The sequence below is a fragment of the Callithrix jacchus genome, chromosome 12, assembly GCF_049354715.1.
Source record: "Callithrix jacchus isolate 240 chromosome 12, calJac240_pri, whole genome shotgun sequence".
Classification (NCBI taxonomy): Eukaryota; Metazoa; Chordata; class Mammalia; order Primates; family Cebidae; genus Callithrix; species Callithrix jacchus.
In genome coordinates this window covers 84950876-84965327 of record NC_133513.1, presented here as the reverse complement: position 1 = coordinate 84965327, position 14452 = coordinate 84950876, and the positions used below count along the sequence as shown (strand labels likewise).

Genomic DNA, 14452 nt, shown 5'->3' with positions numbered 1-14452 from the left:
AGGAGTCTTGCTCTCTCACCCAGACTGGAGTGTAATGGTGCGATCCCAGCTCACTGCAACCTCTGCCTCCCGAGTTCAAGCAATTCTCCTGCCTCAGTCTCCCAAGTAGCTAGGATTACAGGCATGCACCACCATGCACTTTTTGTATGTTTTAGTAGAGACGGGGTTTCACCATGCTGGCCAGACTGGTCTTGAACTTCTGACCTCATGATTTGCCTGCCTCGGCCTCCCGAAATGGATTATACGCGTGAGCCACTGTGCCCACCCAGACTAATTTATTTTTCTTTTTTTGCTTTTTAAAGATACCAAACTACAGTGCTTAAGTATAACAGAATAACATAATCGTCTCCTGAGTGTGTGTGGTTTTTTTTTTTTTTTTTTTTTTACTATGTCTTATACTTTTCCTTTTGTTTGAGAGAGTGCCTCAAATATGAGAAAGGAGACTTTTGAAGAGGGTAATGCTTTAATGACAACTTCTCTTATTTTTATTTATTTATTATTTTGAGACGGGGTCTTGCTCTGTCACCCAGGCTGGAGTGCAGTGGCATGATCTTGGCTCACTGCAGCCTTGACCTCCCAGGCTCAAGCGATCCTTCTGCCTCAGCCCCACTCAGTAGTTGGAACTAGAGGCATGGCCACCATGCCTGGCTGATTTTTTCTGTTTGCTGTAGAAACGGGGTTTCGCCATTTTGCCCAGATTGGTCTTGAACTCCTGAGCTCAAGCAATTCTCCCACCTCAGCCTCCCAAACTGCTGAGTTTATAGACATGAACTACTGGCCCTGGCCCTGTTCCTTATTTCTTTTCTAAGCACAGATATCCAGGAGTTGGCAGATAGAGTAGGAGGGAGCAATTGTTCTCTGTTCTCATTTTTAGTGGATTGAAGGAAAATCCAACTCTCTTCATAACTATGAGATTAAGGGGATTAAAGGTGTTGAGAGAGATGGGTGTGGTAAGAGATAAGGAAAAAGATTCATTCATCCCTATTAACCTCCTTACAGCTGTTCCTTGACTTTCTACCTGTGATGAGGGTTCACCAAGCTCCTATGGAATTACTCTGAAAACTCATGGTCATTAGCTTTGATTAATCATATTCTCCCAACTCTAGAAGTATCATAAGGAAATAACAACTATAGTCCATTGAGCAGAGAAGTAAGATCCTATACCCTAATTGGGGAAGCCCAGTATAGACGGCATCTTGGCAAAAACAGGGAGGAGTTGCTTTTTCTTCATCCCATGCAGTTTCCCTCTTATAGCAGAAAAATAGGCCTGGCTGATTATTTGGCGTTAGTGCCTGGTAAAACATTTTTATGTATTTGAATTTTTTTCTTCCCTAACCATTCATGGAACTGAGATTTGAAAAATGAAAAGAACAGGTGTCAGTTGAGAACTGATATATTTTTTCGTTATCTCCCTTTAGCCCATATCACTTTATCTTGTTTGAAAGTTTGCAGATTACACAAACTGTTATGGGACAGGCTCTAAGTCAGCAAGATGTGATGGTTCTTGTTTTGTACATTCTTGGGGGGCAGGAACAGTAAAGTAGAAATAGTGTGATTTGTATAAGTACCTCCCATTAATTTGTGTAATCATCCTTTAAGCATAGCAGTTAAATCATTGAGTTTTTAGCAGCCAGGCTCAATGGCTCACACCTATAATCCAAGCACTTTGGGAGGCAGAGGCAGGCAGATCACTTGAGGTCAGGAGTTCAAGACCAGCCTGGCCAACATGGTGAAACCCTGTGTCTACTAAAAATACAAAAATTAGCCAGATGTGGTGGTGGGTGCCTGTAATCCCAGCTACTTGGGAGGCTGAGGCAGGAGAATTACTTGAACCTGGGAGGTGGAGGTTGCTTTGAGCCAAGCTTGTGCCACTGCACTCCAGCCTGGGTGACAGAGCAAGACTCCATCTCAACAACAACAATAAAAAAAAGTCACCTGAATTTTAAAAGACAAAGATGATGGTGATGATGATGATTATTATTTTGAAACAGGGTCTCTCTGTGTAACCCAGGCTAGAGTGCAGTGGCGTGATCTCAGCTCACTGCATTCTTCACCTCCCAGCTGAAGCTCTCCTCCACCTCAGCCTTGTGAGTAGCTGGGACTATAGGTGCATGCCACCACACCCACCTAGTTTTTAAAAATTTTTTTGTAGAGACAGGGTTTCGCCATGTTGCCCAGGCTGGGTCTTAACTCCTAAGCTCAAGCCATCCACCTGCCTTGGCCTCCCAAAGTGCCGGGATTACAGGTGTGAACCACTGCATGCCAGGCTGGGAATTGTGATTTAATTGTTCTGGAGTGCAGCTTGGATGAGGAAACAGAGACACAAAATATTTAACAACTTGCCAAAAATTATTCACTACTAGTATGTGAAGAAACTAGGATTTGACCTCACGTCTAAGCTCACAGCTTTTGCTTATTGGTTATTTGGAACATATTTGGAATATTACAGTACCAATGTTTTATCATTTCCTTAAAAGAGTTTCAAAAAACAGTTTACTATATTTTTTGCATATCACAGTATTGCAATTTTAAGATACTTTTTTAAAAGAATGTCTCTCTAACTTTATAGAGAATGTTAGTGGGAAATAAATTCCAGTAGAATATGTATTTTACCTGTAAGTCTTTCTGAAACGTGGTACTAACATTCTGTTATATGAAGCTTTCTGAAGTACTTGCGTTTTTAGAGCAAAAGGAATGATTAGAGGAAGATATGGTAGTTGTTCCCTATCTCATAACATACTGCAGAAGTAAAGAGATGACTTTCATAATTAATTATGAATTAATACAAATTTCACTTTATGTGTGGACTCTCAAAAGCATGAGTTTAGTTGGATTTTGGAACTTTGAATTGTGATAGATGTAGTTTTTTTTATAGTGTTTTAAATGTGAATGTGAATTGAGATTATGAGACTGTGATTTTGACAGACTGAATAACTATATGTAACGCTATTCGCCAACCTCTCCCTTCATCCCCTCTCACCCCTATTTATCAGATACTGTGCAGTGGGGAAAGTGGGACACAGTCTCAGATTTCCACAGCATCATTTAACTCAGTAAAACCAAGTATGCCTTCCAGTGTTTGAAACCTTATATTTTACACTGTACTTAAAAGATAGCTAGCTGACAAGAACAATTTAAAAATAGCAGACTGTGGAGAGGTGACAAAATGTCATGCTGGCAGCACCAGAGTGCATTATACAAAAATCACCAGATGTCACACACTTGATTCTGTTTTCACAGCTGATTAAACAACAGTATTTGTTGGACAAAAGGAAGAGAAAAGAAATGGCCTCATCTGAATTTGGAATCAGTTTTTCTTTTGTTGTTATATATTTTCTTTTTCCTTCAAAATTCCTTAATAACAGCAAAACTTAAGATATACAATATATTAAGTTTAAAAATTATGATATTTCAATTTTGAAAAAGAAATCTTTGCACATACACATTACCTAAACTGGAAGAGTGTAAATCAGAATGTTAGCAATGCTTAATATTTGGTGATGTTGTTTTCTCCTTTTTTTTTTTGAGACAAAGTTTTGCTCTTGTTGCCCAGTCTGGAGTGCAGTGGTGCGATCTCAGCTTACCACAACCTCCAGCTCCTGTGTTCAAGAGATTCTCCTGCCTCAATCTCCTGAGAGCTTGAGACTACAGGCATGCGCCACCATGCCTGGTTAATTTTGTATTTTTAGTAGAGATGGGGTTTCTCTATGTTGGTCAGGCTGGTCTCGAACTCCCAACCTCAGGTGGTCTGCCTCCCAAAGTGCTGGGATTACAGGTGTGAGCCACCATGCCTGGCCTCTTTTCTCCATTTTTCTGCATTGTCTAATTTTTCTCCGTTGAAAATAGATTGCATTTTTTAATCTAAAAATCACTTTTGGAAGAGGCAAAGAAACTAACTTAAGGATGCTCTGAGTGCTTTTACTTTAAAAATTGCATTATTAGTTGGAGGAAAAATTAGATTATATTTAGATAATTGATTCTGATGGATATGGCCTTCTTGATCCAGAGTTTCTTTTTTCTTTTTTTTTGAAATGGAGTCTTGCTCTGTCGCCAGGTTGGAGTGCAGTGGCGTGATCTCAGCTCATTGCAACCTCTGCCTACTGGGTTCAAGCGATTCTCCTGCCTTAACCTCCCGAGTAGCTGGGACTTCAGGTGGGTGCCACCATACCCGGCTAATTTTGTTGTATTTTGGTAGAGATAGGGTTTCACCGTGTTGGCCAGGCTGGTCTCGAACTTCGGACTTCAGGTGGTCTGTCTGCCTTGGCCTCCCAAAATACTGGGATTATAAGAAACTCTGTCTCAATAAAAAGTGCTGGGATTACAGGCATACCCCGTCACTACTAAAAATACAAAATTAGCTGGGCATGGTGGCTCACACCTGTAATCCCAGCACTTTGGGAGGCTGAGGCGAGTGGATTACAAGGTCAGGAGATCGAGACCATCCTGGCTAACATGGTGAAATCCTGTCTCTACTACAAATACAAAAAATTAGTCAGGTGTGGTGGCATGCACCTTCAATCCCAGCTACTCAGGAGGCTGAGGCAGAAGAATCACTTGAACCCGGGAGGCAGAATTTGCAGTGAGCTGAGATCATGCCTTTGCACTCTGGCCTGGTGACAGAGCAAGACTCCGTCTCAAAACAAAGAAAAAAATGTTTTGTTGCTTACTTTCATCCAGAGACCTGTTGAAGTCAGAGGCCAAAGAATTAGGGAGAATAGGCGAGGCATGGTGGCTCACACCTGCAATCCCGGTACTTTGGGAGGCTGAGGTGGGTGGATCACCTGAGATCAGGAGTTGGAGACCAGACTTGCCAACATAGTGAAACCCTGTCTCTACTAAAAATATAAAATTAGCTGGGCATGGTGGCGCATGCCTGTAGTCCCAGATACCTGGGAGGCTGAGGCAGGAGAATCACTGAAACCCAGGTGGTAGAGGTTGCGATGAGCCAAAATCGCACCACTGCGCCCCAGCCTGGGCGACAGAGGAAGACTCCGTTAAAAAAAAAAAAAAAAAAAAAAAAAGAATTAGGGAGAATACCAGGAAAGGTAAAAAGTGTTCTGCCTTTTATCAATTAATGATACTTTCAATCTGCAAAACACTGCCTAAGGCTCTTGTTTTACTGCATCATAAGAAAGTTTAGGTTGGAAGTAATCAGTGTAAGATAGAGAATAATAATTTGAAAACTGCCAAGCTTCCTTTAATTTCATCTTTCCAAGCTGAAAAGTTTAGGAGCTCATGGAAAGGATCAAAAAGGATCCATGTAGGTGTGTTTAACTTCTGGAGGACAAAAGGGATACCCTTTATGTTTGGGAAGCTAAGGAGTTACAGGAACATGTAAAAGCTTTATTTGATTTAGTGATTGTAAACTACATAATTCTTTACCGTAAATGGTTGTAGACACGGAAAAGAAGTCGAATAAGGATCAGCTAAATTTGAGTTTGCATGAATTCATTGATAACCCTTTATTATTATTCTAGGAATGTTTAGGGAATATTGCTAATTTTTTAGACACTACACCTTTCTCTCAATAGTCCTTGGTTAAATTTGAAAAGATCCTCCGTATATGCGATTTCCTTAAGTTCTGATGGGCAGTGATTTTGAAGCCTAGTGGGCTTTTGGATAGACTTTCCAGTGACTGGCTAGTTACTATTATATTTTAATACCCCAGAAAAGGATGAAAGTTGGTTTAGAGTAAATCCATCTAGTTTTCATGGTTATTAGTATTTGGTGATAATGAATCCAAATAAGGTCTTGATTATCCAAAAATGATGGCAGGAACATTGAGATAGCTAACTGAAATGAGAATATACATTCTCCCAACTGAATCAAAGCCTTGTTCTGGTGACAAATTTTCCTATTATAGGTTCTGATCAAGGTGGTGGTAGGAGATAGCACTCGTTGCAGACTGTACTTTTCAGGGACTCTAAAATGACTTAGGAACTGGAAAAACAAAAGGCACGTAGAGCAATTATATATAGATACATCAAGTGTGTCTTTTTTTTTCTTTTCTATCAAATGTATCTTTTAACAATGGGGTAGTTTTTGAAATTCCTGATAATTAGCTTCTAGTAAATATGAAAAGGTTTATGAAATCTATAAAAAATAAAATAGGTGATTCTCTTAGATGATTCTTTACTCATATGGCTTTCTAATAGAAAACATAATCTAGTCTAAGAAAAGAATTTAACTTATAAATGCTAGCAAAGTAGTTTCCACAAAACTAGAGAGAGATGAAACATTTTTCTCCTAATAAGGAGGTTTGAAATAATAAAAACTAAACATTGTTATTGAAAGCTCTATAATGCTTCATGATATTAGAACATCAGAATTCTATATTGAAAGCTCTATAATGCTTCAGATATTAGAACATTGAATCCCTCAAATTCTGATGGATTGTCCCATTTATGGATGTATTTAAGATTTTCCCATTCTTAAATACATACATACACACCAATACAAGTGACATTTCACTTGTGAGGGTTTTGTTTTTCCCTGCCTTTTTAAATTTTTTGTTTTGAGATGGAGTCTGCCTCTGAAAGTGCTGGGATTACAGGCATGAGCCACTGTGTCCAGCCCTTCTTGCCTCTTAATATGAAATGACCTTTTACAAATTATTGTAGCCTTAAGAAATCTGGCTGGTCCTGTCTAGGCAAAACTAATTTATTTATTTAAGAATTTAAGAAATGTATTTATTTAAGAAACTTCATTTATTTAAGAATTCTCCCTTTTTATTTAAGGCAGATGTTCTGTTTTGTCCACTATGATGCTTGCTTTTTGGGCAAAAAGAACTTAATAATGCTACTTGCCTCCAGTTGCCCATAATGGAGTTTACTATCAAATGATGACTGACCCTTTTGCAATTATGTAATATAAAACGGTGTATGTTGTAAAAATCAATTATTTTAACCTTATCTCTAGCTTTTTCTACAGTACTGCTTTCTCCCCAAAATACCATTGACATTTATTTAAATAATGGTAGTAAAATAAGATTAACATTTTTCGAGACTTTCTTGATAACTCCGATGAACATTAAAACCCTACAGAGCCAAGTTTATAGATACTACCTTTACACACAAGCATTGTTTCAGTAACTATTTTGTTGAAGGAATTTGGTTAAGAAAGCTTTCTAAGTACATTTTTTTTTCCATATAAGATTCTTTCTAATTTTTCTTTTGATATATCTACCTCCTTGTCCCAAATAATTAATGAAAAAAAAAAACCAAATGTCTGCATCTTCCATTCTTGCCCCTAGGGGCCATTAGTTGAAGCATCTGATTCTGACATTTTATAGACCAGGGGCTGGCAAACTTTGTGAGGTTCTAACGAGTAACTATTTTAGGCTTTATGGGCCTCATGGTCTCTGTCATATATTATTCTTTGTTTTATTTTCGGTTTGGTTGTGTTTATAAGCCTTCCTTTTCTTTCTTTCTTTTTTTTTTTTTTTTGAGACAGAGTTTCACTCTTGTTGCCCAGGCTGGAGTGCAGTGGTGTGATCTCAGCTCCACTGCAACCTCCGCCTCCTAGGTTCAAGAGATTCTCCTGCTTTGGCCTCCTGAGTAGCTGGGATTACAGGCATGCACTACCATGCCCGGCTAATTTTGTATTTTTAGTAGAGATGGGGTTTCTCTGTATTGGTCAGGCTGGTCTTGAACTCCTGACCTCAGGTGATCTCCCCGCCTTGATCTCTCAAAGTGCTGGGATTACAGGTGTGAGCCACTGTGCCCAGCCCACAAGCCATTCTAAATGTAAAAATGATGCTTAGCTCAGAGGGATACAAAAACAGGAAGCCAGCCATTGTCAGCAGAAGTTTGCAACTCCTGTTATAGGCTTAAGGATGAACATTTGGAGATTAGCATTATATTCTAGGTCATATAACTAGTTAGTGGTGGAGACAGCCACCAGAACTCTAGATTTTGAAGCCAATCATTTCTCTCAGTTCTATCTCTTATATACATTTTGCCCTTTTCCTCTGGTTGCCATTCTGATTATTATATTGTATTTTTGAGCCAGTATGAAACCTCTTTTTATTCTCTCTAAGCTTCAAATTTATATACTTTTTCAAATCTATATTTTTTTGCTGCTTGAATGGAAGGACCGTATAAATATTTGTTTAAATAAAATGCTTAATCCAAGGAGTTGGCATGTTTAAATTGGAATGCAAGAGCTGTGTTAAATCTCAGACTATTAAAACAGAAGCTTTTGTTTTGTTTTGTTTATTTGTTGTTGAAACTTTGGCTTTGTTTTAAGACTTTTCATGTGTATGTTTTATGACTTAATTTTAAAAACTGTTGTAACTGCTTTGGCCTTTGATAGCATTGTTATAGATTAATCTGTTCTAGCTTTTTGTAATGTTTATATTTTAAGATGTATTTGAAATCATTACAGGCATTCTTTGTGCTTAACATTATTTTATTTTTTAGGACGCATGGGGATAAATTTCCATCATCCAGGAACAGATAATATTATGGCACTTAACAGTAAGTCTTCATATGAAATATTCTATAAAATTAGCAGTCAAGTTTGCAGCATGTTGTTTCTACATTCTTGATTGTTTGTTACATTTTAACCTTCTACTGAATGCAGTATAGACCATTATTCTATACTAGTGGTTCTCAAAGTGTGGTCCCTGGACCAGTAGCATCAGCATTGATTGGGAGTGTATTGACACCTCAGGCCCCATGACAGGGCTATTGAATCAGAAACTTAAGGATGAGACCCAGAGGTCTGTATTTTAACAAGCCTGTGTGTGATTGTGATTCAGGCTAAAGTTTGAAAATTGCTGCTTCAAACCAGGGTTGGCAAACTATAGCTCTGCAAGCTAAATCTGTTTTTGTAATGAAGTTTTATTGGAATATGGCCACACCCATTCATTTATGGTTGTCTATGACTACTTTTGTGCTACAAAGGCAGAGCCCACAAAGCCCAAACTATTTACCATCTGACCATTTACAGAAAGTGTTTGCCAACTCCTGCTCTATACCATTGGGTTGGAGGAATTAAGGAGGTAGGTGAAGGGAGAGAGGAAGTGGGGTAGAGAATGTACTGTGAATGAATAAATCAACTTATTTATACATAACTCAGAATTTTTTCATTGTGGTAGACACCCAGGTATTTCAAGCTTGACATCCAGGGGTCTCCCATTAATGGAATATGCATAGTATATATGTCAGCAGCTTTACAGGTTTGAAACAGTTTTGTTAGTATAATTGTTGGATCAGATTGTAAAGCAGCAAAAACTTATTGACAAGAAGGTCATTATATTAATTAACACCAGAAGAAATATCTGGCTGGCATCAGCTCTCCTTCCTAGTGTCGATGGATCAGATAGCTTTGCTGAAGTACAGTCTCTAAATGGAAATTGTTCATTTTCAAAAGGACCTATATAAGCCATTGAATCTTTTAAGTTTAATTTAACTTTTCTTCTCTAGTAAATGAGTGATATCAGATTGTCCCTTCTCATCCTCCCAGATATACAAGCTGGCTCTCAATACACATGGCAGATATACTGAGTAAATCTAAAGCTGTGTAAAATGTTATTTCTTTCCCTCTTGCTTGAGTAGGTATGTTGAATGTCATTGGAATCTTTTAGAACAGGTTTTATGTAATCTCTAAAATATATATTTCACATCTTGATTCTGACATGGAACCAGTGAGTACTGCTGAGAACCACTGGCAGTGCTTGATGATGCAGATCCTAAGCCTTTCCATGAATATTCTTTTCTAGATTGCTAGTATCCCTTCCTTTGCATGCGGGGGAGGGCAGGGGTCTAAGGGACAATAAAAATTCCAAAATATCTACCTCTAATTTTCTAACTTCTAAATGAAAGGTCACCTTAAATTTAGATTATGCTTCTTTGGTTAGAGTCACAGAGAGAGCACACACACATACAAAAATAGATTATGCTGCCTCTAGTTATTTTTCTAGTGGGATGGGAATTAATAAACATGCTTAACTTGCTGAACTTGAGCAGTAATTAATTGTGAAAAGACTTCAGTTAGATTATAAGATTTAAAGTTGAATGCAAAAGAAAAGAACAGTATGGTAGTGTGTCTCCGAAAGGAATGAGTGTTTATCTCAAAAACGACCTAATTGACATGATGTGAATCCTCTTTTACAAGAGGGAGAGGACATAAAATGCAATTTTCTGTGAAAAAAATGGAGCTAAAAGACATTTTTCTTTTTAAAAACTTTTTATTCTCTTTGATTTTTCTTTAATTTTCTGCTTTTAAATCCAAGATTTCATTTATGCTCTTTCCATTTTGTCCATGTTGTGCAAATCCCACTTTTAGCTTCAATTTCTCCAATCCTTGAGAGAAGGGGACTCATTAGGTTATCTTAATGATTGTTCTCAGCGTGAAGATACTGTTATACTCTGTAATTATTTTAAGTGCCAAAAGGGTCATTTTGCTGATATCTATAACAAATATTGATGAGTTACACATAGTTGCAACAGATATCAGAATGCATCAGTCTTTGAATGTGTCTGTGGTTGCTGCCCAAGGTCAAAGAACCTTGTCTTCTCAAAATAAACCATACAAACAACCAGAGTTTGACATTTACATTACATACTGTCAGTTTTCTTTCAAAGTTGACTCCAGCTTGAGATGATGAGAACAAAAAAGGGTACTTGTGGGACCTGCAGGCTTTGACAGATTTGCTGGGATAAATCTTTTTTTCTCTTTTGTATAGTTGATCCCAGCCCATCTGGTAACTTACATATGTAACATATGCACAAACACAAACACACCTATGTATTATTTTTGTCTTCCTTTTAAAAATATATATTTATTTTTTATATTTTGTAGAGATAAAGTCTTGCTATGTTGCCCAGGCTGGTCTTGAACTTTGCCTCAAGTGATCCACCCACCTTGACTTCCCAAAGTGCTGGGATTAGAGGCGAGAACCACTAATCTGGTCTTTCTTTTTATGCCTACCATTTGTTGGCCTAACACTTTTTGTCCTGTGACTGGTCTATCCTTCTTCCTTTCTCTTAGCCTTCATGTAGGAATAATCGAGATGGCTGGACACAGTTGCTCACGCCTGTAATCCCAGCACTTTGGGAGGCTGAGGCAGGCAGACTGCTTGAGGTCAGGAGTTGAAGACAAGCCTAGTGAACATGGTGAAACCCCATCTTTACTAAAAATACAAAAATTAGCCGGTTGTGGTGGTGCGTGCCTGTGATCACAGCTACCCAGGAGGCTAAGGCAGGAGAATTGCTTGAACCCAGAAGGTGGAGGTTGCTGTGAGCCGAGATTACGCCACTGCACTGCAGCCTGTGTGACAGAGCGAGACTCCATCTTAAAAAAAAAAAAGTAATAATTGAGAAAGTTGAGAAGAGATAACAAGTTACTGAAATATTGTCAATTCAGAATTTCTGATTATTGGAAGAGACTAGGTTACAGTTGAGCTGTATTTTCAGAAAAGAAGGGATTGGCTAAGAAAATTAAAGCAAACTGAGGCAGTTTAAATTTTTTTTCAAAAAGAATTGTGAGTCAGTTGTAGTTTTCTTTCTTACCTTTTTTTTGCTATGTGAAATTTGTGCTTCCTGGGTCTCTATGGAAAGCTTCCATTCACTATGTTTTCCAAAAATCTTCCATCCTTCTTTTACTTTTTTGACCTCACCAAAACCTTTCTCCTAAAGATATGGTCTCAGTTCTCCTGACTTTATGGGAAAGACAGATGTCGTATCTTACTTCTCAGTACTGCTTTTCAGCTTGAATTCCCATTTTTTGGTGCTCCTAGTACATGCCCTCCAGTTATACTTTCCTCTGAGAATCACTGCTCCTGATGTCATCTAAAAGAAAGAAAATGTAGCCTGGAAGAGAAAGATAGGTTACTCCTATGGAAAACAAATAGGAGTTACCAGTAAACCCTCAGACATTTATGGTGTGGAAAAATTGGCAAGCTTTGTGTAAAGCCAATGAGTCTACTGATTTTTCCTGTTCAAGACCATGAATCTATTAATAGTAAGAATTGGCAGGCCAGCCTTTGTGGAGGAACCTAAGAGGCACATTCCAAATTTTGGCCTTTCTCAAAATATTAGGTCCTTGAGTATTATAGAATATAGAAGGGGAGTTATGGGAAAGAAACTGTAATCCATCAGTAAGACCTGCCACTTGTCCAGTATTTCCAAAATAGTTAGTTCTGAAGCAATATGCCCCTTCTGCTTAATCAGGTAATATATTTTTTCCTAAGTCTTTAATAATTCTGTTCATTATATTTTAATCTTCCTTTCTTTTAAATGAAAAACACTTGGCATTTGCATAATATATTTTAATTTTCCCTACTGGAGAAGGAAAGCTGCTAAGAGTTCTTCTAGTTACATATGTAGTAGTAGTTCTACTGGCCATATTTTTCTAATACTAATAGTAGCTTGTGTTTTCTTTTTTACATTCTAGGTCAGGGGTGTTCAATCTTTTGGCTTCCCTGGGCCACATTGGAAGAAGATTGTCTTGGGCCACAAATAAAATACACTGACACTAATGATAGCTGATGAACTTTAAAAAATACCACAAAAAATTCTCATAATATTTGAAGAAAGTTTACAAATTTGTGTTGGGCTGCATTTAAAGTTGTCCTGGGCTGCATGTAGCCTGCGGGATGCAGGTTCAACAAGTTTGTTCTAGGTGTAGAGTTGGTTTAGCATTTGTGGACTTGTGTAGGATTGATGCCTGACTTGGTGACTTACTCTATTATGTTGATCCTTAGAAAAGGATATTGGTGCCTCCATGATTCATCACATTAACCAAATTTATGGTCAAATTAATGTTCAAAATCAGCATGCCTGGTCTTTACGCCATTGGACTTGTCAGTTCCTCTTTTTCCAAGTAAAAAATGGGCTTGGGAAAACAGATAAATATTGGAAAGTTGTTTAATAGGTACAAAAGTAGAAACTGGGGGAAGTGTTTCTTAAGGAATAGTATCCTTCAGTTCTAGGAAGTTATCTTCAAAGCAGGCTGGAAGGAGTGTGAAACTTGAAGATGCAGCAATGAATTAGCAAAGCCAAAAGTGTTGTCTGGAGTTAGGTAGATCTGATTCCTCCTCTACAAGCTACGTGACCTTGGGACCACATTCTTAACTCCTCTTTGCCTCTGATTTCTTTACTTGTAAAATGGAGATAGCAATCAGTAAAGTGGAGATATAGATATATGTGTGTGTATATATAGCTTAGCATAGTGTCTGATTTGTGGATAATGCTCATAAGAGCTGCTATTGTGAATGCTTGCAACAGCCTTATTGTTACCTTCAAACATCTTTCTGTGCATGTTAGTTTCTAAAATATAAGTTTATCTCACATTGGTTACATTTAGGTAGATACTTCCTGATAGAATTTAAGACAACATACCTGTAAGTCATTTGGTGACATTTATTTATTTATTTATTTAGGAGACAAAGTTTCACTCTGTTGTCCAGGCTGAAGTGCAGTGGTATGATCTTGGTTCACTGCAACCTCTGCCTCCCAGGCTCAAGCGATTCTCCTAAATCAGCCTCCTGAGTATCTGAGACTACAGGCACATGCCACCATGCCTGGCTAATGTTTTGTATTTTTAGTAGAGATGGGGTTTTGCCATGTTGCCCAGGCTGGACTTGAACTCCTGAGCTCAGGCAGCTCGCCTGCCTCAGTCTCCCAAAGTGCTAGATTGTAAGCATGAGCCACCATGCCTGGCCACATTTAGATAGGTGCTTTCCTGATGGAATTTAAGATAGCATACCTGTAAGTCATCACATAACTTAATGTACCTGTATTGGCATGTGGTTTCATTTGTTTTTGTGCAGATCTTTCTCTCTGGATGAAATACTTTCTATCTATCTATTGACTTTGGAACATGCAAACATGCACCGTCTTTGGATCCTACAGGCCTTTCTCAGTTATTAAATATCTTGTAATGTTGGCACTTTAAAAACTGTCACACACTGCTGTTTGGAATATATTAATAAAATGATACAGCCACATTGGAAAAGAATTTGACAGTTTCTTGCAAAGTTAAACATACAATTATCATATAATGCAGGAGTTCTCCTGGAAATTTACTGAAGAGGAAAAATGAAAATGTATGTCCACACAAAGATATATATGTGAATATTCAAAGCAGCATTGTTCTTAATAGCCAAGAATTGTAAATAAGCCAAATGTCCCTCAGCTGAAGAATGGATAAACAGATTGTGGTACATCCATACAATGGAATGCTATTTGACAAATGAATAGGAATAAACTATTAATACATGTAGCAACATAAATCACTGTCAAAATAATTATGCTAAGTTAAAAAGCTAGACAAAAGAATACATAATAGATTATCCTATTAATATAAATTCTAGAAAATGTAAACTAATTTACTGTGACAAAATACAACAGCTTCAAGAAAGGAATTTTTGTAGTAATGTTCAGAGGACAAAGTGAAGGGTTAGATCTTGGAGAAGTCATATGTAATGATGGCGTCTAGTTGAGCA

The 14452-nt window shown here is 37.8% G+C and overlaps 1 protein-coding gene across 25 annotated transcripts in view; it reads left to right on the top strand.

The window, feature by feature from the left end:
- The window catches only part of CPEB3 (cytoplasmic polyadenylation element binding protein 3), a 248366-nt gene that overhangs the window by 92735 nt on the left and 141179 nt on the right, over positions 1–14452 (top strand). For 23 of the 25 annotated variants that reach the window (XM_078346025.1, XM_078346018.1, XM_035268463.3 and 20 more), the window contains exon 4: positions 8421–8477. The exons of the other annotated variants lie outside the window; for them this stretch is intronic. In XM_078346025.1, the coding sequence (XP_078202151.1) occupies positions 8421–8477 (57 nt within the window). The remainder of the gene's footprint in view (positions 1–8420; positions 8478–14452) is intronic. 25 annotated transcript variants of the gene reach the window in all.